This window comes from Carica papaya, chromosome 2 (assembly GCF_054855325.1).
Source record: "Carica papaya isolate Zhongbai chromosome 2, ASM5485532v1, whole genome shotgun sequence".
NCBI lineage: Eukaryota > Viridiplantae > Streptophyta > Magnoliopsida > Brassicales > Caricaceae > Carica > Carica papaya.
In genome coordinates this window covers 34,006,687-34,032,555 of record NC_142310.1, presented here as the reverse complement: position 1 = coordinate 34,032,555, position 25,869 = coordinate 34,006,687, and the positions used below count along the sequence as shown (strand labels likewise).

General features: G+C 35.9%; 4 protein-coding genes and 1 pseudogene across 4 annotated transcripts; all 5 read right to left on the bottom strand.

Annotated features, from left to right (window-relative positions):
- Positions 1-917: 917 nt before the first annotated feature.
- On the bottom strand, positions 918-3,608 carry LOC110812097 (subtilisin-like protease SBT4.3). Its single transcript, XM_088212332.1, has 7 exons — positions 3,221-3,608; positions 2,657-3,143; positions 2,467-2,561; positions 2,147-2,368; positions 1,953-2,061; positions 1,646-1,859; positions 918-1,529 (listed from the first exon to the last, which is right to left on the bottom strand). The coding sequence occupies exons 1-7, from the start codon at positions 3,472-3,474 to the stop codon at positions 1,003-1,005; spliced, it is 1,908 nt and encodes a 635-aa protein (XP_088068458.1). The 5' UTR covers positions 3,475-3,608; the 3' UTR covers positions 918-1,002.
- Positions 3,609-7,188: 3,580 nt separating this feature from the next.
- Positions 7,189-10,537, bottom strand: LOC110812096 (subtilisin-like protease SBT4.13). The gene is made up of 10 exons (XM_022038772.2): positions 10,442-10,537; positions 10,247-10,341; positions 9,867-9,958; positions 9,505-9,760; positions 8,932-9,418; positions 8,739-8,833; positions 8,422-8,643; positions 8,228-8,336; positions 7,919-8,132; positions 7,189-7,803 (listed from the first exon to the last, which is right to left on the bottom strand). The coding sequence occupies exons 1-10, from the start codon at positions 10,535-10,537 to the stop codon at positions 7,283-7,285; spliced, it is 2,187 nt and encodes a 728-aa protein (XP_021894464.2). The 3' UTR covers positions 7,189-7,282.
- A 1,649-nt stretch (positions 10,538-12,186) lies between these two features.
- On the bottom strand, positions 12,187-15,472 carry LOC110812095 (subtilisin-like protease SBT4.13). Its single transcript, XM_022038771.2, has 10 exons — positions 15,377-15,472; positions 15,188-15,279; positions 14,793-14,884; positions 14,431-14,686; positions 13,858-14,344; positions 13,662-13,756; positions 13,348-13,566; positions 13,154-13,262; positions 12,845-13,058; positions 12,187-12,729 (listed from the first exon to the last, which is right to left on the bottom strand). Exons 1-10 carry the CDS (start codon positions 15,470-15,472, stop codon positions 12,212-12,214), a joined length of 2,178 nt encoding a protein of 725 aa, XP_021894463.2. The 3' UTR covers positions 12,187-12,211.
- Positions 15,473-17,045: 1,573 nt separating this feature from the next.
- LOC110812094 (subtilisin-like protease SBT4.3) lies at positions 17,046-19,878 on the bottom strand (annotated as a pseudogene).
- A 1,666-nt stretch (positions 19,879-21,544) lies between these two features.
- On the bottom strand, positions 21,545-24,843 carry LOC110812092 (subtilisin-like protease SBT4.13). Its single transcript, XM_088212285.1, has 10 exons — positions 24,748-24,843; positions 24,551-24,642; positions 24,119-24,210; positions 23,758-24,013; positions 23,184-23,670; positions 23,008-23,102; positions 22,692-22,913; positions 22,460-22,657; positions 22,189-22,418; positions 21,545-22,073 (listed from the first exon to the last, which is right to left on the bottom strand). The coding sequence occupies exons 1-10, from the start codon at positions 24,841-24,843 to the stop codon at positions 21,550-21,552; spliced, it is 2,292 nt and encodes a 763-aa protein (XP_088068411.1). The 3' UTR covers positions 21,545-21,549.
- Positions 24,844-25,869: the final 1,026 nt, after the last annotated feature.

Below are 25,869 nucleotides of genomic sequence, written 5' to 3'. Positions count from 1 at the left end.
TTATAGTACAAGAGTCTACGAACAAAAAGAAAAAATTCAAGTAATTGACTGCACCTAATTAATTAAAAAATTATACCTAATTAATTAGTGAAATCAATCATTGGTTTTCTGCTATTAAATATCAACTATAATCTCAAGATTCCGATAATGATTTTGTTCCATTAAATGTCAATCATAATCCTTTAACATACGAGATTCCAACACCCCCTCAAGTTGGATTGTAGATATAGATCATATCCAACTTGTGAAGAACATTGTCAAAACTTCATCGAGGAAGATCTTTAGTGAGGATATCTATGATTTGCTCTTTGTTAGACACATGTCATGTAGATAATATCTTCTTCTACATTTTCTTTAATATAATGTCAATCTATTTCCACATGTTTGGTCCTATCATGTCTTACAGAATTGAGTGAAATATTGATGACAACTTTTTTGTTACAGTAGATTTTTATCGGTAATTTGGCTTCTACTTGCAACTCCAGTCCTTTACAAATTCTCTATGTCCGTACTCTAAATAACATTTCAGCACTACCTCTCGCCATCGTATTTTGTTTTTTACTCACCTATGTAACCAAGTTCCCTCAAATAAATGTAAAATATCCGATAATAAACCTTCTATTTTTTGTTAAACCTGCTCAATCTACATATGTGAATACTTATATTACCATGATTTCACTCTTTTTAAAGAATAAACTCTTTTCTGAAGAGCTTTTGAGATATTTGAGAATCTTGTAGACAAGTACAGGTACCAAGAAAATGGTACTGCCAAAATTTTCTCCCTTATTTAATCGTCACAGAACTACCAAATAAACGAGAAAAAAACCATTACATATTCAGCTATTGGAGTTCAACTATGGAATGAGAATGTTATAATATTGAAAAAAAAAACTTTTTATTGACAATTTAACAATGCTACAAAGGCTTAAGTGTGAAAATTTGTTGTAACTGGCTGCAGCTTGATTAGCAATAAGATTGCTAATGAAAATAGAAAAATTCTAATCAGGAGCCAAATAAAACAATGGGACTCCTCACTTTATGACCGAAACCATCAGACCAGACCAAGGATTCGGACATTAATGCAGATTCCAAACTATTTCCGACAACAGTAACATTGAAAGACTTTTTCTCATTCAAAGACTTGAAAGAGAGAGCTTGAGGCACCACTGTTATATTAACATTTGGATTTGAGGAAGAAACGGTTGCTTTGTAAACGGAGTTTGCACGGCCAACATTTGTAACAATTCGATGAAAAGTGACTGTAAATGGCTCTTCTGTGCTTCTAATGCCAGAAGCCATTGAAGGATAGTTAAGATCCCTGACAAATGATTTCTCCTCAGGACAAGTGCTATTGTCTCCTGCTATCTGTCCAAGCTTTGAACCATAGCCCAAGTCGCAAAGCATTTGTACGTAATCATATTTATCAGCTTCGTATATAAGCCCAGGATCTGTAGATTGTAAAGGACTAATATGCCCAGATCCATAAGCTAATCCACCCTCCACATTTTTGGAACTTGTCATTTCCCAGGCTACAAGAAAAAGGAAAAGGATTGTTAGTTTGGCCAGCAAGAAACATCAAATCCTGAAATTTTTACAAAGAAAAAGTTGATGTTTTGAATGAGGAAGTTAGGAGATAAAAGAAAACCAGTTGTCATTAAAGCAGATTTGATGGCTGAAGGAGACCAATCAGGGTGGGATGCCTTAACATAAGCAGCAAGTCCAGAAGCATGGGGGCAAGACATGGAGGTGCCGGATAATAGATTGTAATTTACACGGCGATTATCCAAAGGATCACCTGAGGGTGAAGCAAGAGGTGAAAAAGCAGCCAAGATATTTACCCCTGGGGCTGTTAAATCTGGCTGCATTGCATCAAAGTTCAAATCAATAGAACTCCAATATAGAAGAATGAAGATATGAGAGCTCTGAGAGGTATTGCCTATGGCAGTAGCTACCTTCAAAATTTCTTCGATAAGAAGATTCGGGCCACGCGAAGAAAAGACAGCCACAACAGGAGCATTTGTATCTTCTCTAGTCTCACTTTTCATTATTTCTGCCACAGGGCTGTAAAATATGTTACATGAATGACTTATCTGAAGGAAAGCTAGAAGAAAGTACAGTAAATGGGAAGCTGTATTGCTTTTCGTACTCTGTTGTTTTAAGGTACGACTTGACAGTATCGTACTCATTAGGCTCTAAAGCAGATGTTGGCAAGGAGTAAATGAAAGAAATATTCTCTGAAATTATTGTGTCTCTAAGTACAGACCCCAAGCCTCCAGCTTTATGAACAACGGAAAATCCCTTCTTCTGATCACAGACAACAATTTTTCCCTTAACTAAATTATTATCCAGACATCCTTTGCTGCACAGCCTGAAATTCATCAGAATTTAAAAGTTTCTTACTTCATCAGCATACTGAGAGAAACAACAAGCTGTCAATTTGAAATGATTTATCTCAATTGTACGTACCCTGCAGTCTCAGGGGTGCAGGTCGTCGTGACATCTTTTCCATAGATCAAAGGATATTTTTCTCCTTTTAGACTAAATGAATTAATTGATTTTCCCTGTTTGTAGTGAGCTAATCATAAACATAAAGAAGCCAAATATTTAAGAAGTTGTACTATTTGCAGAAATAAGGAAGAGATTTCTTGATATATACCACTAAAGTCTTTCCATTTCCAAGAACAACTTTGTCGATGAAGGCACGATCAATGGTGCTTGCTGCAACAGTCAGAATCCATGGCGCTGTGCTTACCACTGTAAAACGGCCAGAACCAGTATTCCCTGCAGACTGCACAGTCAAAATTCCATTTGCCATTGCATGAAAAGCACCAATGGCAATAGGATCTTCAATCACTTCACTTGGAAGTGATGGTCCCACTGAAATTGATATGACATCAACTCCATCAGCAATAGCATCATCAAAAGCTGCCAAGATTGCCTGTGAACTACACCCACTTTCACCACAAGCTTTATATGCGGCAATCCTGGCAAAGGGAACCCCTCCTGTTGCAGTACCTTCAGCCAGCCCATAAAAACTTATATTCTTTACTGTGTTTCCTGCTGCTGTAGATGCAGTATGAGATCCGTGACCGTCAGTATCTCTTGCAGAATCTGAAGCATAATATCGTGCTCCAATAAGCTTGCTGTAAGGTACGTATTAGTATTTCAACCATTCAAAAATCAGTTAATTTACTTCAGAAAATATAGGAGTCAAACTCACTTGTTGCAAGTGAAGTTGCTTCCACCTTTACATTCACCCCTCCACTTCTTTGGAGCTGGACCGAGATCTCCATCACTGAAGCTTTGTGATTCAGGCCAGATTCCACTGTCAATAATACCAACGATAACCTCACTCTCCTTTTTTGGATCGTGGAGCTTCTGATCAGTAGTCTCGTCGAACCCCATGAAGCCCCAAGATCTTGTTGTGTGTAACTGATAAATTCTGCTTGGAAAAACTGAGACTACTCCTTTCATCGCTGTGAAGATCAAAGTTTAAATATAAATCTTATACAGAATGCCATCATCCATGATTCAATCATGTTTTTGAATTTTCTTAGACAGAAAGGCATTTGCAACACTCACCGACCAGCTTCTTTCTCTCAGAAGCAGTGATCATGGCTGAAAATCCATTGAAACTCCTCCTGTAACTTCCAATCAATAGATTTTCTTCAAAGCTAGCAAAAGATAGAAAAACATTAGAACATCTAAATTTAAAGAAAGTAAAAAAGAAATAACTAGAGTAAGATTGTAATCCAAAATAAAATGATTTTAAGAAGAATGGCTAAACAAGCACACAAACCATTACAAATTCTCATGTTTGATTGATGTAGTATTACATTCCTACCACCCCTACCCCGCTCCACACAGAGTGTACATAAGTAGAAAAGCGCAGATAGATCCAAACCACGAAGTAGATAAGCGCAGATGCCATGTCAAGTTCTAACCCAGAATTATATGATACTGGATATAGTCACCCAACATATGTGTGTGTGTATATATATAGATGATTACGAATATGCAAGAAGTAAGATTCAAGGATTTCACCTGGCCCCAACAACATCTTGGAGCATGGTAACATGGTGAGCTGCTGGAAAGTACTGGCCCTTAGGAAGTGATCCCATGTACACGATATAGGCCTAAATCATCATCATCACCACCACCATCAATAGTAGTCTAAGTAATCTCTTAGGTCATTTGTTATCAAAAAAGGTCAAAAAAAAAAAAGAAATTCATACACACTCACCTTTCTCTCCTCATTGTTGGCACCATAAGATAGGCTCATACAGAGAATTAGAAGAGAGACAACATAGAGAAACAGGACAAACTCTACCTTAGCCATTGTAAATGTTGATTGTGCAAAAGTGTAGTGATTTGTTGGTATTTATTTTATCTTCATGATTAATGTGTTTCCTTTTTCTAATGATTCATCCAACACAAACACTTTAATTTAAAGATCTTACGCTGTTGTACAAGGAAAAAACTTGCTTAATATTATTTCAATTGAGTTATTGTTTGAGATCATAAGGAAAAACTTAATTAATAAAGTTCTTTGAGATCATCATCCTCAGCAATATTAGTCCAAAGTAAGATAACTTGATGTCAACAAAAATCTTTAGATACTTAACTTCCTATCCTCATTAGCGGCACGGCAAGATAGATTGATTCTGAGTATGATGACAGAGAGAAGGTATGAAACAGAACAAAACCTTTCTTAACCATTGTTGATTTTTCTGCAACAATGGGTGATACAAATGGTTTTCTAATACCATTAATATGTTTTTAAGTTGCATTAATTTGTTTTATTTTCTATTTCCATTTAATCCTCTAAGGATCTGGAACAATTAATTTTTTTTCCATTGTTATTGGTTCATGAATTGAGAAACTTCACAATTTTTAATGATATTAAGATGTTACCTTAGACTGCAAATGATCTTTTCCTTCCCTGATAGGCTGCAATCTATATAATGCAGGGAAAAAATATTTATGTCTGTTTAAAACCTTCTAAGAAAATTATGAAGTTGGCTTAAGTTTAGAAGGAAGTGCTTCAGGCATATCCAGCAAAATCAAATAAGGTTTAATAATAATCAATATACAGTGCACAAAAGGAGAATTGTCAGCGGTTTTTAAGGTCTGCTAACGGCAGTTAATTTGAAAACTGTAGCTGGAGTTTCTGAATTGCCACTAAACTGACGCTACAAAAAATTTGTTGGAAAAAAATCAATTGAACAGTTTAGATACTGCAGCTGTTTTTATAGAGTGATTGCAGTCTTTCAGTATTTTAGTGTGAGTAATGAACCTTCTCCTAGTTGAAACACTAGGTTGTAAGTTCCCAGCCCAAGAACCATTAGTTCACAATTTCTTGGGTCTAAAAATACTAGTATTAAAAGTTTAAACTCAAATTATTGGTAATATGTGATATCAGACTTCATATGCAGCTCGATAATCACGTATCATATCTTTGTGAGGTAGAGTTAGAGTATTGCAATCTCCAGTACCGAAATCTTTTTTTTTTTTTGGTACAAAGGGAGAAGAAGTACAATAAAACCAAACGAAAACGCCTAAGATTGCACATCTTAGGCCAAGAGACTCCGATAAGATCCTCTCTAATAATATTCATTAATTCCATAGGAGGGTGCTGTATGTGATGGAGGCCAGGGGGGCCGGTCAAAAGTAAGATTTGCTAGGTAGACGCATACCGATTACCTTTACGGTAGACATGTTATATCTTGACAGTTCAGTTTTTCATGAGCCAAACTTTGATAACTAAGATAAGATTAGAGTTCGCATTAACCGAGATCATTTTATTGTTAAAAACTTTGTTAAGGACCTGGATGGCAAATGCATTATCCATCTCAAGGATAACTTGGCGCGAGCCCAAATTCCAAACTAATTCGAGACCATCCAGGGCTTTCCACTGTTCCGCCTGGAGAATAGAGCAAACATCAATATTCCTGAGGTGCCCCCTAAGCCACTGACCATTACAATCCCTACCCAACGCACGAGAATAAGCAGTGTTGTTGCTAACACGGAGGGCCCCATCTGTGTTGATCTTAATCCATTCCTGGGGTAGTGGAGCCCAACTGACGAGCTTCTCCTATTTCTCAACAACATGGCCAGAGATGGTAGACTCGATACTAGAGGCTTGAACACCTCCTGTTTTAACTCCTCCAAGCTAAGAAGATTCCCACCAAATATGAAGGCATTACGTTGTTTCCAAAGCAACCAGCAAGCAATGCCAAAGATAATCTTCCAGTCCTGAAATGACGAACACCAATTACGATTGTTCTGCAGGTTAGCACAAACCCAGTCATTGAGCGGAGTGTTGAAGAAGCTATAGACAGCTATCTGTGGAATAATCTTCTGCCAAAGGTTCTTCGCCTGGTGACACTCCCTCAAAACGTGATTCAAGTCCTCGATGTCAAGGCCACAGAAAGTGCAAATCGGATCATCAGCCATATGCCTGCAGACCCGCTCCTCGCTGGTAAGCAAGCCTTTCCGCAAGACTATCCAAAAGAAATGTCGAATACGTTGGACGTCCGACCACTTCCAAGCTACGTTCCACCTGTTATCTGCAAAAAGAGAAGATATGTCAGTAATCATATTATAAGTAAATTTAACAGAAAACTTACCATCTGGCGAGAGGCCCCAATAAGGGACATTCACCTCCATCCCGTCCTGTGGGACACTGATTGCAGCCAGCTACAGGAGAACCCTAGTCGGAAGCATGCTCTGCAGATGATTCCAGCACTGAAATCTTTAATATTCTTATCAAGGGTGCATATTACAATCAGTATCCACAAAGTCCAACATTGCACCAAATTCGAGTCAACAAGCTAGCAAACCCAAAGCCCGAGAATTATTGATCAAATAATTTTTTGGAATCAAATTATTGGCACTCAAAAGTTTTAATTCAAATTATAGGTAGTTTACAACAATATCCCTTAATTACTGGTTTTTAATTATCACATATCATTTCTTTCCAATGCGAGCTGGAGTACTAAAACTACAGAGCTCAAAATGTTTAGTTGCTAAAAATTTAGGCTAAGAAAAAAGATCGCACCATAAAACACCAATAACCTTGAAAGAACAAATTAACAAAGAGAAAAAGATTTACATAACTGCAAAGATTTATGCTAAAAATGGAGTGAGAAATTATATGGAAAAGAAAAATAAAGAACTTTTTGACTAACAATTTAAGAATATTACATGGTGAGAATTTATTGTAACAGGTTGCAGCTTGATAGGCAATAAACGGTTAATGAAACTAGAAATATTCTAATCATTACCGGGAGTACAGAACAATGGGACTCCTCACTTTATGACCGAAATCATCAGACCAGACCAGAGATTCAGACACTGGATATTTCAAATTATTTCCTATGACAGTAACTTCAAAAGACTTTTTCTCATTCAAAGACTTGAAAGAGAGAGCTTGAGGCACCACTGTTATATTAACATTTGGATTTGAGGAGATGGTTGCTTTGTAAACGGAGTTTGCATGGCCAACATTTGTAACAGTTCGATGAAAGGTAATCGTAAATGGCTCTTTCGGTTTGATAATCCTGGAAGCCATTGAAGGATAGTTAAGATCCCTAGCAAATGATTTCTTCTCAGGACAAGTGCTATTCCCCCCTGCTATTTGTCCGAGCCTCGAACCATAGCCCAGGTCGCAAAGCATTTGTATGTAATCCTGTTGACCAGTTTCATAAACAAGCCCGGGATCTGCAGATTGTAATGGACTGATATGACCAGATCCGTACGCAAGCTCAGCATCTGCGTTTTTGGTAGGTGTCATTTGCCAGGCTACAAGAAAAAAGGAAAAGACTTGTTAGTTTGGCCACTAAAAAACGTCAAATCCTGAAATTTACAAAGAATAATGTAGTTCTGTAGATTGGAAAGTTAAGAAATAGAAGAAAACCAGTTGTCATTAAAGCAGATTTGATGGCTGAAGGAGACCAATCAGGGTGAAAGGCTTTCACATAAGCAGCAGCTCCAGAAGTATGGGGGCAAGACATGGAAGTGCCAGATAATAGATTGTAATTTACACGACGATTATCTGAAGGATCAAGAGAGGGTGAAGCAAGAGGTGAAAAAGCAGCTAAGATATTTACCCCTGGAGCAGTTAAATCTGGCTGCATTGCATCAAAGCTTGAAATCAGTAAAACTCCAATATAGAAGAATGATGATATGAGAAATCTGAGAGGTATAGACTATAGATGGTAACTACCTTTAAAATGTCTTCAGTAATTAAACTTGGCCCACGTGAAGAAAAGTAAGCCACAACAGGAGCATTTGTATCTTCTCTGGTCTCACTTTTCAGTATTTCTGCTACAGGGCTGTAAAATATGGTTCAAGAATGACTTATCTGAAGGAAAGCTAGAAAGTAAATACATAAATGGCAAGCAGTGTTGCTATCCATACCCGGTTGTTTGAATATATGACATGACTGTTTGGTAGTCATTGGGTCCTAAAGCTGATGCTGGCAAAGAGAAAACTGAAGTAACATTCTCAGATACTATCGTGTCTCTAAGAACTGCCCCCGCACCTCCAGATTTATGAACAACAGCAAATCCCTTCTTCAGATCACAGACAACAATTTTTCCCTTAACTAAATTACTATCTACACATCCTTCATTGCATATCCTGAAATTCATCAGAAGTTAAAATTTCATATTTTATTAGCGTACTAATAGCAATCAATTAGCCCTGAAGTTTAAATGGTTTAACTAAATACCTACCCTGCAGACTCAGGAGGGCAGTGCGAACTGACATCTTTTCCATAGATCAAAGGATATTTTCCTCCTTTTAGACTAAAAGAATTAATTGATTTTCCCTGTTTTAGTAAGCCTATCATTAATACAAGGAAGCTGAAAACAAATAAAAGGTAGAGTTTATAGAAAATCATTAAGGAAGAGAATTATTGATACATACAGTTAAAGTCTTTCCATTTCCAAGAATAACTTTGTCAATAAATGCACGATCAATGGTGCTTGCTGCAACAGTAAGAACCCATGGTGCTGTGCTAGCCACTGAAGAATTGTCTGGACCAGAATTTCCTGCTGACTGTACTGTCAAAATTCCATTTACCATTGCATGAAAAGCACCAATGGAGATAGGATCTGCGGTCAGGTCACTTGGAATTGCTGGTCCCATTGAAATTGATATGAGATCAACTCCATCAGCAATAGCATCATCAAATGCAGCCAAGACGGCCTGTGCACTACACCCACTCTCATCGCAAACTTTATATGCAGCAATTCTGGCAAAGGGAACCCCTCCTGTTGCAGTGCCTTGAGCCAGTCCATAGAAACTGACATTCTTTACTGCGTTCCCTGCTGCTGTAGATGCAGTATGAGATCCGTGGCCAACACTATCCCTTGCAGAATCTGTAGTGTAATACCGTGCTCCAATAAGCTTGCTGTAAGACAGAATTAACTTCATAAAAAGTTCCAAACTTCGAAAAATCAGTTAATTTACTTCAGAAAATACGGGAGTCAAACTCACTTGTTGCAAGTAAAGTTGCTTCCACCTTTACATGCACCCTTCCACTTCGCTGGAGCTGGACCAAGATTTCCATTACTGAAGCTTTCTGATTCAGGCCAGATTCCAGTGTCAATAACACCGACAATAACCTCACTCTCCTTTTTTGGATCGCGGAGCTTCTGATCAGTAGTCTCGTTGAACCCCATGAAGGCCCAAGATCTTGTTGTGTGGAGCTGAAAAATTCTACTTGGAAAAACTGAGACTACTCCTTCCATTGCTGCAAAGATCAAAGTTTAAATGTAAATATTATATACACTGTCGTCACCCATGATTCAATCATGTTTTTGAATTTTCTTACACAGAAAGGCATTTGCAACACTCACCGGCCAGCTTCTTTCTCTCAGAATCAGTGATCATGGCTGAAAATCCATTGAAACTCCTTCCGTAACTTCGAATCAATAGATTTTCTTCAAAGCTAACAAAAGACAGAAAAACATTAAAATGTAAAATTAAAGAAACAACCATGTAAACCACTACAAATCCTCATATTTGGTTAATGTGGCATTACATCTCCTAATAACTCTAACCCAGAGTCAATCACAAATAAGACCAAACTATGAAACATCAAGAAATTAGCTCTTATGCCATTTAGATTCTAACCCAATATAATATGATATTGAGAAGAGTCTGGTAATGTTTGTGTATATATATATATAGGTTAATAATCACAAATCTGCATGGACATAAGATTCAAGAATTTAACCTGGCTCCAACAACATCTTGAAGCATGGTAACATGATGAGCTGCAGGAAAGTACTGGCGGCCCTTAGGAAGTGATCCCATGTACACAATATAGGCCTAAATCATCATCATTACCACCACCACCACCAATATTAGTCTATGTAAGGTCATCCGTTATCAACAACATCAGGAAAAAAAAAATAAGATACACACTTACCTTTCTCTCCTCATTGGTGGCATCACAAGATAGGCTAATACAGAGTAGTAGAACAGAGAGAAGGTAGGAAAACAGGACAAACCCTTGCTTAGCCATTCTTGAATGTTGATTGTGCAGAAGTGTAGTGATTGATTGGTATTTATCTTGATGTTCATGGTTAACTTGTTTCCCTTTCTAATGATTCATCCAATGTGAAAACTTCAATTTTAAGAAGTTAAGAAGATACAAGGAAAAACTTGCTTAAAAATTCTTTTAATTGGAAGATAAACCATGAATGCAGAAAGTAATTAGTACAAGGGATATCCTGCAAAGATACAAATAAGGTTAAATAATCCGAAAACATAATGGAAAAATTTTAATTCCCAGAAATTTTTATATCAAGTTAATCGACTTGAATACAGAAGCTTTTCATTATTATATTCATTAAATTAAATGAGATACTTAAAACTGTTAACAGAGAAAATGTTTGGTTTTCAAAAGTAATAAAAATTTATTAGTAAATTTTACAAGCCAATTTATGATATGCTGGGTTGATCAGAATATCATTTCTCATACCTAATTTGACAGAGTCAAGGCAAGTCATTCACATTAACCAATTAAGTAAGAGGTTATAAAATGGTCTTGGTAATATGTAAAAGTCAAAAAATAGTCAAATATATTATTTACAAAAAATTGATACATACAGACCAGCAAACTGAATTAATATAATATTTCATTACTTTTTCCATTTTTTTAAGGATTCTATGTATTTAAAGAAGGATTTGAACAAATACCCTAACCAAATAGGAATATGTTTCCTAGTATGCTAAAATCTTTTATTTCTGATTGGATTTTTTTTTTCCCTTGCAAATCTACCAAACACCATTTTGAACTTTGACTATACAAATTTTCAAGATAATTTCACTAGGTGTATTGTGATTTGTTTTCTATCAAAAGTTTTGATTTCATTTATGATGTGTATTTATACAATATGTTACAAGGTAGAGTTCACCAGGAATAATAGCCGGTCGAGTTCAGAGCAAATTTCACAAAATTCAAACACGACCCAACCATGAAACAAAGAAGCACGAATATTGTTTATTTTGCCACATAAATCTTTGTGACATAGAATTCGAGTACCACAATCTTTGCCACATAAATCTTTGATATTCTTATCAATGATACATATTACAATCACAAATTGGAATCCAATGTCCATAAAGTCCTATATCGAACCAAACTGGAGTCAACAAGTTGGCAAGTTTTCTAATATAATTTGTTAAGAACAAAATGCCCCAAGCCCAAGAATCAAATTGTTCTAATAATTTTTTGGATCCAAGCTATTGGCACTCAAAAGTTTAATTTCAAGTTATTGATAGCTTGTAACTAGATCTCTTAATTATATCGATTTCAACTATCACTTATCATATCTGTTCAGTGGGGACTGGCATACCAAAACTACAGAATTCAAAACGTTTAATGTTGCTTAAAATTTAGGCTAAGAGAAAGAATCGCACCATATAACACCAATAACCTTGAAAGAACAAATTAACAAAGAGAAAAAGATTTATATAACTGCAGAACTAGCAAATAAAACAAGAACCACATAACACATTCAGCTATTTTGCAGTTCAAAAATGGAGTGAGAAATTATATGGAAAGAAAAAACGAACTTTTTGATTAACAATTTAAGAATATCACAAAGTTTTAAATTGTGAGAAGTTATTGTATGAGGTTGCAGCTTGATGGGCAATAAGGTTGCTAATGAAACTAGAAATATTCTAATTATGATCATGAGTACAGAACAATAGGACTCCTCACTTTATGACCGAAATCATCAGACCAGACCAAAGATTCAGACACTGGAGATGCCAAATTATTTCCGACAGCAGTAACTTCGAAAGACTTTTTCTCATTCAAAGACTTGAAAGAGAGAACTTGAGGCGCCACTGATATATTAACGTTTGGATTTGAGGAGATGGTTGCATTGTAAACAGAGTTTGCATGACCAACATTTGTAACAGTTCGATGAAAAGTAATTGTAAATGGCTCTTCTGGTTTGATATTCCTGGAAGACATTGAAGGATAGTTAAGATCCATGACAAATGATTTCTTCTCAGGACAAGTGGTATTTCCTCCTGCTATTTGTCCGAGCCTCGAACCATAGCCCAAGTCACAAAGCATTTGTATGTAATCCCGTTGGTCAGTTTCATATACAAGCCCGGGATCAGCAGATTGTAAGGGACTGATATGACCAGATCCATAAGCAAACTCAGCATCTTCGTTCTTGAATGGTGTCATTTGCCAAGCTACAAGAAAAAGCGAAAAGGATTATTAGTTTGACCACCAAAAAACATCAAATCCTGAAATTTAGACCAAAGAATGTAGTTCTGCTGATTGGGAAGTTAGGTGATAGAAAAAAACCAGTTGTCATCAGAGCAGATTTGATGGCTGAAGGAGACCAGTCGGGGTGAACGGCTTTCACATAAGCAGCAACTCCAGAAGTATGGGGGCAAGACATGGAGGTGCCAGACAATAGATTGTAATTTACACGACGATTATCTGAAGAATCACCTGAGGGTGAAGCAAAAGGTGAAAAAGCAGCTAAGATATTTACCCCTGGAGCGGTTAAGTCTGGCTGCATTGCATCGAAGGTTCAAATCAATAAAACTCCAATATAGAAGAATGAAGGTATGAGATCTCTGAGAGGTAGAGACTATAGATGGTAACTACCTTTAAAATGTCTTCAGCAATTGAATTTGGCCCACGCGAAGAAAAGTAAACCACAACAGGAGCATTTGTATCTTCTCTGGTCTCACTTTTCAATATTTCCACTACAGGCCTATAAAATATGGTTCATGAATGACTTATCTGAAGGAAAGCTAGAAAGTAAATACATAAATGGCAAGCAGTATTTCTATCCATACCCAGTTGTTTGAAGATATGACTTGACTTTTTCGTAGTCATCAGGTACTAAAGCTGATGCTGGTAATGAAACAACCGATGTAACATTCTCAGATACTATCGAATCTTTAAGAACTGCTCCCACACCTCCAGCTTTCTGAACAACAGCAAATCCCGTCTGATCACAGACAACAATTTTGCCCTTAACTAAATCACTATCCAAGCATCCTTCCTCGCACATCCTGAAATTTATCAGAAGTTAAAATTTCATAATTAATTAGCATACTATTAGCAATCAACTAGCCCTGAAGTTGAAATGATCTATCTAAATACCTACCCTGCAGACTCAGCAGAACAGTTCGAACTGACATCTTTTCCATAGATCAAAGGATATTTTTCTCCTTTTAGACTAAAAGAATTAATTGATTTGCCCTGTTTGTAGTATGCCAATCATTAACACAAGGAAGCTGAAAACAAACAAAAAGGTACAGTTTACAGAAAAGTCAATAAGGAAGAGATTTGTAGATACATACAACTAAAGTCTCTCCATTTCCAAGAATAACTTTGTCAATGAATGCACGATCAATGGTGCTTGCTGCAACAGTAAGAATCCATGGCACTGTGCTAACCACTGAAAAACTGGCTGGACCAGAATTTCCTGCTGACTGTACTGTCAAAATTCCATTTGCCATTGCATGAAAAGCACCAATGGAGATAGGATCTTCAATCAGGTCAGTTGGACTAGCTGGTCCCATTGAAATTGATATGACATCAATTCCATCAGCAATAGCATCGTCGAAAGCAGCCAAGATGGCCTGTGAGTTACACCCTCCTTCATCACAAACTTTATATACAGCAATCCTGGAAAAGGGAACCCCTCCTGTTGCAGTACCTTGAGCCAGTCCATAAAAACTAACATCCTTCACTGCATTCCCTGCTGCTGTAGATGCAGTATGAGATCCGTGGCCAACACTATCCCTTGCAGAATCTGTAGTATAATACCGTGCTCCAATAAGCTTGCTGTAAGACAGAATTAACCTCACGAAAAGTTCCAAACTTCGAAAAATCAATTAATTTACTTCAGAAAATACAGGAGTCAAACTCACTTGTTGCAAGTAAAGTTGCTTCCACCTTTACATGCACCCTTCCACTTCGCTGGAGCTGGACCAAGATTTCCATTACTGAAGCTTTCTGATTCAGGCCAGATTCCAGTGTCAATAACACCGACAATAACCTCACTCTCCTTTTTTGGATCGCGGAGCTTCTGATCAGTAGTCTCGTTGAACCCCATGAAGGCCCAAGATCTTGTTGTGTGGAGCTGATAAATTCTACTTGGAAAAACTGAGACTACTCCTTCCATTGCTGCAAAGATCAAAGTTTAAATGTAAATGTTATACACACTGTCGTCACCCATGATTCAATCATGTTTTTGAATTTTCTTACACAGAAAGGCATTTGCAACACTCACCGGCCAGCTTCTTTCTCTCAGAATCAGTGATCATGGCTGAAAATCCATTGAAACTCCTTCTGTAACTTCGAATCAATAGATTTTCTTCAAAGCTAGCAAAAGACAGAAAAACATTAAAATGTAAAATTAAAGAAACAACAATGTAAACCACTACAAAGCCTCATATTTAGTTAATGTGGCATTACATCTCCTAACAACTCTAACCCAGTAAGCAGTCAATCACAAATAAGACCAAACTATGAAACATCAAGAAATTAGCTCTTATACCATCTAGATTCTAACCCAATATAATATGATATTGAGAAGAGTCACCTAATGTTTGTACATATATATATATATATATATCTAGGTGAATAATCACAAGCCTGCATGGACATAAGATTCCAGAATTTCACCTGGCCCCAACAACATCTTGAAGCATGGTAACATGATGAGCTGCAGGAAAGTACTGGCCATTAGGAAGTGATCCCATGTACACAATATAGGCCTAAATCATTATCATTACCACCACCACCAATATTAGTCCTTGTAAGGTCATCCATTATCAACAACATCAGAAAAAAAAAAATACAATACACACTTACCTTTCTCTCCTCATTGGTGGCATCACAAGATAGGCTAATACAGAGTAGTAGAACAGAGAGAAGGTAGGAAAACAGGACAAACCCTTGCTTAGCCATTCTTGAATGTTGATTGTGCAGAAGTGTAGTGATTGATTGGTATTTATCTTGATGTTCATGGTTAACTTGTTTCCTTTTCTAATGATTCATCCAATATGAAAACTTCAATTTTAAGAAGTTAAGCTGGAGAAGATACAAGGAAAAACTTGCTTAAAAATTTTTTAATTGGATTATAAACCATGAATGCAGAAAGTAATTAGTACAAGGGATATCCTGCAAAGATTCGAACAAGGTTGAATAATCCGAAAACATAATGGAAAAAATTTAATTCCCAGAAATTTTTATATCAAGTTAATTGACTTGAATACATAAGCTTTTCATCATTATATTCATAAAATTAAATGAGATACTTAAAACTGTTAATAGAGAAAATGTTATGTTTCCAAAAGTAATAAAAATTTATTAGTAAATTTTACAAAGCCAATTTATGACATTCTGGGTTGATCAGAATATCATTCCTCATACCCAATTTGACAAAGTCAAGTCAAGTCATTCACATTAACCTATTAACTAATGGGTTATAAAATGGTCTTGGTCTTGGTCTTATGTATACAGACCAGCAAACTGAATTACTCTGATATTTCATTATTTTTTCCATTTATTTAAGGATTCTATGTATTTAAAGGAGGATTTGAACAAATACCCTAACCAAATAGGAATATGTTTTATTTCTGATGGAATTTTTATCTCTTGCAAATTTACCAAACACCATTTTGAACTTTGACTACATAAATTTTCAGGTATATTGTTATTTCTTTTCTATCAAAAGTTGTGATTTCATTTATGATGTGTATTTGTACAATATGTTACAAGGTAGAGTTCACTAGGAATAATAACTGGTCGAGTTCAGAGCAAATTTCACAAAGTTCAAACACGACCCAACCATGAAACAAAGAAGCACGAATGTCATGTATTTTGTTACGAAAATTCCCATTAATATAGCTACAAGTTTTATTAAAATTAAAACTGATTTGTTCCAGTTGTATTAATAATCAAACTAAAATTGTTTTACTTGTCGTAATTCCAGTATATATGTAATTAAAAATTTGACTAAAACTAAAATGATAAAATTAAAATTTTACTGAAACTAAAAATATCTACTTGAATTCTATATTAAAATTGCACTATTATAATAATTATAATTTTTACTGTTACCTAATTAAAAACACTCTTAGTATGAGAAAAAATTATAGTTACTATTTAATTATAATGCTTAAGTAGCACTCTAATTGATTTTGTAGTTACTCAACGAAAGCATGGATTTAAAGAAAATAAATACTAACGCATTAATTTTAATTTTATTTTTAATAAAAATTATTTGTGGCAACCCTTTTATAAAATTCAGTACACAACAATTGGACTCCTTACTTTGTGACCGAAATTATCGACCCAGACCAAAGATTCAGACTTTGGCTTTTTCAATTTCTTTTGCAGAAACCTTAACCTTGAAAGAGAGAACTCGAGGCACCACTTTGAAATTAACATTTGGATATGAGGAGATGAGTGCTTTATAAATGGTGTTTGTGCAGCCAACATTTGTGACAGTTTGATGAAAAACTATCCTAAATGGCTTTCATGGTTCAGCAATCTTGATAGTCATTGAAGGATAGTTTAGACTACTGACTAATGACTCATGATCAGCCCTTTTAGGACAAGTGCTATTGTCTCCTGCTAATTGTTTGATCTGACTCAAATTGTAGCCCGAAGAATAAAGAATTTTTATATAATCCTCTTTACCACCTTCGTATATTAGGCCGGGATCAACAGCTTGTAAAGAATTGATATGTCCAGATCCGTAAGCAAATTCAGCATCAGCATCTTTGAAAGGTGTCATTTTCCAAGCTACAAGAAAAAGGGAAAATATTAGTAACTTGTTGAGCAAGAAACATGAATTGGCAAACAAAAGGATGCAATGGAGGCGGAAATTAGGAGATGGAAGAAAACCAATTGTCATTAGAGCAGATTTGATTGCTGAAGGAGACTAAGGGGGATGAAATGTCTCGACATAAGCAGCAGCCCCGGAAACACAAGGGCAAGCCATGGATGTTCCAGACAATATATTGTAATTTACTCACTGGTTGTCTAATAAATGATCACCTGTGATTGAAGCAAGAGGTGAATAGGCTGCCAAGATATCCACCCCTGGAGCTGTTAAATCTGGCTGCATTAATGCATCAAAGTTTTATATCAACAAAAGCTAGAAGTTATTGAGAGATGAAAACATGGAAGCTGGATAGGTATATAGGCAATCTGAAGTAAGCACCTTTATAATGTTGGGCAATATAGAGTTTGGCCACACGAAGAAAAGAAAGCATCGACTGGAGCAATCGAATTTTTTATGGTCTCACTTTTAAGTATATCTGCTACAGGTTTACTGTTAAAATGTCACAACAATGAATTACCTAAATGAGGAACACTAAAATCTAGCAAGTAAAATCTACAAATGACACCCGGTATTAACATCTCTACTTTGCTGCTTTTAGGTATGTCTTGACTCTTTCATAGTCATCAGGTAGTAAAACTGATACCGGTAAAGAGTATATGTCGGAAACCTTCTCAGAATTCAGGTCAACAAGTATTGATCCCACACCTCCAGCTCTACGAGCAACGAAGGATCCCTCCTCTGTATCACACAGCACAATTTTTCCCTTCACTAAAGCACTGTTCACACATCCTTCACTGCACATCCTGAAACGTGAAAAAAATGAAAGATTCTTACTTCACCGTCAAGAAAAGCTCTTTGAAATGATATAATAACACCTAAATATGACTTACTTTCCACTTTCAGCAGAGCAGTTCTTGGTTACATTTTTCCCATGTATCAAGGGATATTTTACTCCTTGTAGACTAAAAGAGTTAATTGGTTTACTCTGTTTGTATTGAAACAATCATTAACATATATAATTAGGAAGGTGAATATAGTTCCACAAAAATGAAGTACAGTCTGCAGAAAATTACACAGGTTAAGAAGGAAGAGATTTATTGATACATACTACTAAAGTCTTTCCATTTCCAAGAACAACTTTATCAATGAATGAATGATCAAGTGGTGGCTGCTGCAACAGAAAGAATCCATGGTGCCACACTTACTACTGAAAATCTGTCCGGACCAGAATTTCCAGCAGACTGTACTGTTGTAATTCCTGTTGTCATTGCATAAAATGCGTCAGTTGCAATAGGATCATCAGTAAAAGCAAATGCACTGTTCCCTCCTATGGAAATTGATATAACATCAGCTCCATCAGCAATAGCGTCATCAAAAGCAGTCAAGATAACATCTGCATAACATTTTGTCCCGTTGCAAACTTTATACGCAGCAATTCTTGCAGAAGGGACACCTCCTCTTGCAGTACCTTGAGCCAGGCCATGAAAACTTACATTTCTCACTTGGTTTCCAGCTGCCGTAGAAGCAGTATGAGATCCATGACCATCAGTATCCCTTACTGAATCTGTAATATAATATCACGCTCCAATAGTCTTGCTGTAAGATTATGTATTTTCAAGATTATAAAGTGACTGTAAACGATCTCTTAACACACATTATTCAGAAGATATACAAGAGTAAAACTTACTTGTTACAAGTGAAATTTTTTCCACCCTTACAAGCACCCTTCCACTTCTTCAGGGGAGGACGAAAACCTTTATCGTTGAAGCTTTGTGATTCAGGCCAGATTCCATTGTCCATAACACCAACTATAAGCTCCCTTTCTTTTCTTCGATTACAGAGCCTGTGATCAGTTGTCTTATTGAATCCCATGAAGCCCCAAGATCTTGTTGTGTGGAGCTGATAAATTCTGTTCGAAAAAACTGAGACTACTCCTTTCATTGCTGCAAGGACATTCAAAGTTTAAATATAAAAAAAGTTCTAATTTGTAATTATCACCCATGATCAAGCTATGTGCTGAATTTTCTTAGAAAAGAAACGAATTTGCAGCGCTGACCAGCCAGCTTCTGTCTCTCAGAATCAGTGATCTTGGCTGAAAATCTCACTAAAACTCTTGTAACTTCTTGTCAATATATTTTCTTCAAAATTGGTGAAACATGAAAAACATTAAAACAATATAAAAAATTAAAGAAAGTGAAAGATACAACTAGAACTAATTAGATTCAAGGATTTCACCTGGCCCCAACAATGTCTTGAAGCATGGTAGAATGGTGAGCTTCCAGAGAGTACCTGCCATTGGGAAGTGATCCCATGTACACAATATGAACCTGCATCATCATCATATTACCCGAGCCAGCTAATCTCGTAACATTCTCTTATCTGTGACGACGAAAAAAAAAAAAAGAAAAAAATATGCATAGAAACTTACCTTTCTATCCTCATTAGCAGTACCATAGGATAGACTAATGCCAAGAATTAGAACAGAAAGAAACTTAAGAAGGACAAAATCCTGCTTAGCCATTATTGATGGTGCATAAGCAATCAACAATGAAGTAATTTGACACGGTATTTATTTGATTTCATTATAAAAATCTTTAGATTCTTATCTTCCTATCCTCGTCAGTGGCACGACAAGATAGATTGATTTCAAGTATGATAACACAGAGAAGGTATGAAACAGGAACAAACCTTTATTGACCATCGTTGATTTTTCTGCAACAATGGGGTGATACAAATGTTTTTTTAGTACCATTAATATGTTTTTAAGTTGCATTAATTTGTTTCATTTTCTATTTCCATTTAATCCTCTAAGGATCTGGAGCAATTAATTTTTTTCCACTATTTTTGGTTCATGAATTGAGAAACTTTACAATTTTTAACTATATTAAGATGTTACCTGAAACTGCAAATCATCTTTTCCTTCCCTGACAGGCTGAAACCTAATAATACGGGGGTAAAAAGTTTATATATTTTCAGAACCTGCTAAGAAAATTATAAAGTTGGCTTAATTTAAGTTCAAAAGTAGACAGTGTATTTAGAAGGAAGTGCTGCATGCATATCTCGCAAAATCAAATAAGATTTATAAATAATCATTATGCAGTGCACAAAAGGAAATTTTTCAGTGGTTTTTAAGGTAGGCTAGAGCAGTTAACATGAAAACTGTAGCTGGGGTTTTTAAGGTAGGCTAGAGCAGTTTAGAAACTGCCGCTATTTTCATAGAGTGATTACAGTTTTTCAGAATTTTAGTGTCAGTAAGGAACGTTCTGCTCGTTGAAACACTAGATTGTAAGTCTCCGGCCCAAGAACCATTAGTTCAATAATTTTTTGGATCTAAAAATCCTGATCTCAAAAGTTTAAACTCAAATTATTGCTAATATGTAATATCAGACCTGCATATCTATAATCATGTATAATATTTTTGTGACACAGAATTAGAATATCACAATCTCTACCATTGGAATCTTCAATATTCTTATCAAGAGTACATGTCCAAATCACAAATTGTAATTCAATGTCCACAAAAGTCCAACATCGCACCAAACTGGAGTCAACAAGCTGGCATGTTTTCTAATACCAGTTGTACGAAGAAAAAAAATGTCCAAAGCCCAAGAATCATTGATCTAATAATTTTTTAGATCTAAAGTCTTCGCACTCTAAAGTTTAAATTTAAGTTTTTAATAGTTTGACTTAACCCTTGATTTTATAGATTTTAACTATCATTATCATATCTTTTCAATGTCGGCCGGAATACCAAAACTATAGAGTTCAAAATGTTCAATGTCGCTAAAAAGTTTACACTAGAAAAAAAGATTGCACCATATAACATCAATAACCTTAAAAGAACAAATTAACAAAGAGAAAAAGATTTACATTACTGCAGAGGTTTTATTTTTTGGAAAGTAATTGCAATTTATTAAGATTAACAAGGAAACATAACAGAGAGCCCATAAGTATAGTTAACAATACACCAGCAGAAGAAGGCAAAGCCAAAAACTAAGTAAACAAACAGCACAATATAACACATTCAGCTATTTTGAAGTTCAAAAAATGGAGTGAGAAATTATGTGGAAAAGAAGAGAATTTTTTTATTAGCAATTTAAGAATATTACAAAGGTCTAAAGTGTGAGAATTATTGTAACAGATTGCAGCTTGATAGGCAATAGGGTTGCTAATGAAACTAGAAACATTCTAATCACGACCAGGCGTACAGAACAATGGGACTCCTCACTTTGTGACCAAAATCATCAGACCAGACCAAAGATGCAGATACTGGAGATTCCAAATTATTTCCATCAACAGTAACTTCGAAAGACTTTTTCTCATTCAAGGACTTGAAAGAGAGAGCTTGAGGCACCACTGTTATATTAACATTTGTATTTGAGGAGATGGTTACTTTGTAAACGGAGCTTCCATGGCCAACATTTGTAACAGTTCGATGAAAAGTAATGGTAAATGGCTCTTCTGGTTTGATAATCCTGGAAGCCATTGAAGGATAGTTAAGATCCCTAACAAATGATTTATTCTCAGGACAAGTGCTATTTCCCCCTGCTATTTGTCCGAGCCTCGAACCATAGCCCAAGTCACAAAGCATTTGTATGTAATCCTGTTCACGAGTTTCATATACAAGCCCAGGATCAGCAGATTGTAATGGATTGATATGACCAGATCCATAGGCGAGCTCAGCATCTGCATTGTTAGGAGGTGTCATTTGCCAGGCTACAATAGAAAAGGAAAAGTATTGTTAATTGGGCCACCAAAAAACACCAAATCCTGAAATTTACAAAGAAGAATGTAGTTCTGTAGATTGGGAAGTTAGGAGATAGAAGAAAACCAGTTGTCATTATAGCAGATTTGACAGCTGAAGGAGACCAATCAGGGTGAAAGGCTTTCACATAAGCAGCTACTCCAGAAGTATGGGGGCAAGACATGGAGGTGCCGGATAATATATTGTAATTTACACGACGATTATCCGAAGGATCACCTGAGGGTGAAGCAAGAGGTGAAAAAGCAGCTAAGATAGTTACCCCTGGAGCGGTTAAATCTGGCTGCGTTGCATTAAAGCTTCAAATTAATAAAACTCCAATACAGAAGAATGAAGAGACAAGAGCTCTGAGAGGTATAGACTATAGATGGTAACTACCTTTAAAATGTCTTCAGCAATAAGATTTGGCCCACGCGAAGAAAAGGAAGCCACAACAGGAGCATTTGTATCTTCTCTAGTCTCACTTTTCAGTATTTCTGCTACAGAGCTGTAAAACATGGATAAAGAATGACTTATCTGAAGGAAAGCTAGAAAGTAAATACATAAATGGCAAACAGTATTGCTATCCATACCCATTTGTTTGAAGATACGACTTGACTTTTTCGTAGTTATCAGGTACTAAAGCTGATGCTGGTAATGAAAAAACCGAAGTAATGTTCTCAGATACTATCATATCTTTAAGAACTGCTCCCACACCTCCAGCTTTCTGAACAACAGCAAATCCCTTCTTCTGATCACAGACAACAATTTTTCGCTTAACTAAATCACTATCCAAACATCCTTCCTCGCACATCCTGAAATTCATCAGAAGTAAAAGTTTCAAACTTCATTAGCATACTAATAGCAATCGACTAGCCCTGAAGTTGAAATGATTTATCTAAAACCTACCCTGCAGACTCAGGAGGGCAGTTCGAACTGACATCTTTTCCATAGATCAAATGATTTTTTTCTCCTTTTATACTAAAAGAATTAATTGATTTTCCCTGTTTGTAGCGAGCCAATCATTAACAAAAGTTCACAGAAAATCACACAGGTCAATAAGGAAGAGATTTATTGATACATACAACTAAAATCTCTCCATTTCCAAGAATAACTTTGTCGAAGAATGCACGATCAATGGTGCTTGCTGCAACAGTAAGAATCCATGGCGCTGTGCTAACCACTGAAAAACTGGCTGGACCAGAATTTCCTGCTGACTGTACTGTCAAAATTCCATTTGTCATTGCATGAAAAGCACCAATGGAAATAGCATCTTCGATCAGGTCATCCGGATTTGCTGGTCCTATTGAAATTGATATGACATCAACTCCATCAGCAATAGCATCGTCGAAAGCAGCCAAGATGGCCTGTGAGCTACACCCACTTTCATCGCAAACTTTATAGGCAGCAATCCTCGAAAATGGAACCCCTCCTGTTGCAGTACCTTGAGCCAGTCCGTAAAAACTTACATTCTTTACTGCATTCCCTGCTGCTGTAGATGCAGTATGAGATCCATGGCCATTACTATCCCTTGCAGAATCTGTGGTATAATACCGTGCTCCAATAAGCTTGCTGTAAGACAGAATTAACCTTCAAAAAAAATTTTAACCTTTGAAAAATCAGTTAATTTACTTCAGAAAATATAGGAGTCAAACTCACTGGTTGCAAGTGAAGTTGCTTCCACCATTACATGCACCCTTCCACTTCTTTGGAGCTGGACCAAGATCTCCATTACTGAAGCTTTCTGATTCAGGCCAGATTCCAGTGTCAATAACACCGATGATAACCTCACTCTCTTTTTTTGGATCGTGCAGCTTCTGATCAGTAGTTTCATTGAACCCCATGAAACCCCAAGATCTTGTTGTGTGGAGCTGATAAATTCTACTTGGAAAAACTGAAACTACTCCTTTCATTGCTGCAAAGATCAAAGTTTAAATATAAATGTTACACATACTGTCATCACCATGATTCAATCATGTTTTTGAATTTTTTTGGACAGAAAGGCATTTGCAACACTCACCGGCCAGCTTCTTTCTCTCAGAATCAGTGATCATGGCTGAAAATCCATTGAAACTCCTTCTGTAACTTCGAATCAATAGATTTTCTTCGAAGCTAGCAAAAGAAAAAAAAAATTAAAACATATAAATTTAAAGAAAGTAAAAAGAAATTACTAGAGTTAGATTGTAATCCAAAATAAAATGGCTAGACAAGCACACAAGCCATTACAAATTCTCATATTTGGTTGATGTAGTATTACATTTCTAGCACCCCTCAGACAGGGTGTACATAAGAGAACAAGCGCAGATAGAACCAAACTATGAAGTAGATAAGCTCAGATACCATGTTAAGTTCTAACCCAGAATTATATGATATTGGACAGAGTCACCCAACATATATATATATATATATAGATGATTACAAATATGCAAGAAGTAAGATTCAAATATTTCACCTGGCCCCAACAACATCTTGGAGCATGGTAACATGGTGAGCTGCTGGAAAGTACTGGCCCTTAGGAAGTGATCCCATGTACACAATATGTGCCTACATCATCATCATCACCACCACCATCAATAGTAGTCTAAGTAACATTTTAGGTCATGTGTTATGAACGAAAGCGAAAAGAAAAAAAAAATCATACACACTTGCCGTTCTCTCCTCATTGTTGGCGCCATAAGAAAGGCTCATACAGACAACTAGAACAGAAAGAATGTAGAAAAACAGGACAAACCCTCCCTTAGCCATTGTTAAATGTTCTTTGTACAAAAGTACAGTGATTTATTGGTATTTATTTGATATTCATGATTAATGTGTTTCCTTTTTCTAATGATTCGTCCAACGGAAACACTTTAATTTCAAGATCTTACACTGTTATACAAGGGAAAAACTTGCTCAAATATTATTTCAATTGGATTATTTTCAAGATCATGTCTGGAGTAATAAAATAATCCCGAGGAAAAACTTAACTGCTAAGGTTCTTTGAGATCATCATCCTCAGAAATATTACTCCAAAGTAAGATCAGTTGATGTCAATAAAAATTTTTAGATACTTATCTTCCTCTCCTCATTAGTGGCACAACAAGATAGATTGATTCTATGATATCGGAGTGAAGGTATGAAAGAGGAGAAACCCTTTCTTGACCATTGTTGATTGTTCTGCAATAATGGGGTGATAGAAATGGCTTTTAATATCATTAATTTGTTTTTACGTTGCATTAATTTCTTTTATTCTCTATCTCCATTTAATCCTCTAAGGATCTGGAGCAATCAGTTTTTTTTTTGCCATTGTTATTGGTTCATGAATTGAGAAACTTTACAGTTTTTAATGATATTAAGATGTTACCTTCAACTGCAAATGATATTTTCCTTCCCTGATAGGCTGCAATCTACATAATACAGGGAAAAAAATTATGTCTGTTTAAAACCTGCTAAGAAAATTATGAAGTTGGCTTAACTTAAGTTCAAAAGTAGACAATATATTTAGAAGGAAGTGCTGCACGCATATCCAGCAAAATCAAATAAGGTTTATTGATAATCATTATACAGTGCACAAAAGGAGAATTTTCAGTGGTTTTTAAGGTCTGATAGCGGCAGTTAATATGAAAACAGTAGGTGGGAATTTCGAAATTGCCACTAAACTGACAATACAAAATTCATCAGAAGAAAACTAATTGAACAGTTTAGGAACTGCCACTATTTTTCGTAGAGTGATTGCTTCTTTTCAGTATTTTAGCATCAGTAATGAACTCTCTGCTAGTTGAAACAATAAAT

Coding starts and splice junctions, on each gene's coding strand:
- LOC110812097 (XM_088212332.1), bottom strand. CDS start 3,474: ATGAAAGGAGTAGTCTCAGTTTTTCCAAGCAGAATTTATCAGTTACAC. Junction 1,860..1,952: donor TTATCGAAGAAATTTTGAAG/GTAGCTACTGCC, acceptor GATGCAATGCAG/CCAGATTTAACAGCCCCAGG. Junction 1,530..1,645: donor ATCTGCTTTAATGACAACTG/GTTTTCTTTTAT, acceptor TTTTTCTTGTAG/CCTGGGAAATGACAAGTTCC.
- LOC110812096 (XM_022038772.2), bottom strand. CDS start 10,537: ATGGCTAAGCAAGGGTTTGTCCTGTTTTCCTACCTTCTCTCTGTTCTA. Junction 10,342..10,441: donor CCACCAATGAGGAGAGAAAG/GTAAGTGTGTAT, acceptor ATGATGATTTAG/GCCTATATTGTGTACATGGG. Junction 8,644..8,738: donor TGCCCTCCTGAGTCTGCAGG/GTAGGTATTTAG, acceptor GATGAATTTCAG/GATATGCAATGAAGGATGTG.
- LOC110812095 (XM_022038771.2), bottom strand. CDS start 15,472: ATGGCTAAGCAAGGGTTTGTCCTGTTTTCCTACCTTCTCTCTGTTCTA. Junction 15,280..15,376: donor CCACCAATGAGGAGAGAAAG/GTAAGTGTGTAT, acceptor ATAATGATTTAG/GCCTATATTGTGTACATGGG. Junction 13,567..13,661: donor TGTTCTGCTGAGTCTGCAGG/GTAGGTATTTAG, acceptor GATAAATTTCAG/GATGTGCGAGGAAGGATGCT.
- LOC110812092 (XM_088212285.1), bottom strand. CDS start 24,843: ATGGCTAAGGGAGGGTTTGTCCTGTTTTTCTACATTCTTTCTGTTCTA. Junction 22,658..22,691: donor TCGTATCTTCAAACAAATGG/GTATGGATAGCA, acceptor CCATTTATGTAT/TTACTTTCTAGCTTTCCTTC. Junction 22,074..22,188: donor ATCTGCTATAATGACAACTG/GTTTTCTTCTAT, acceptor TTTCTATTGTAG/CCTGGCAAATGACACCTCCT.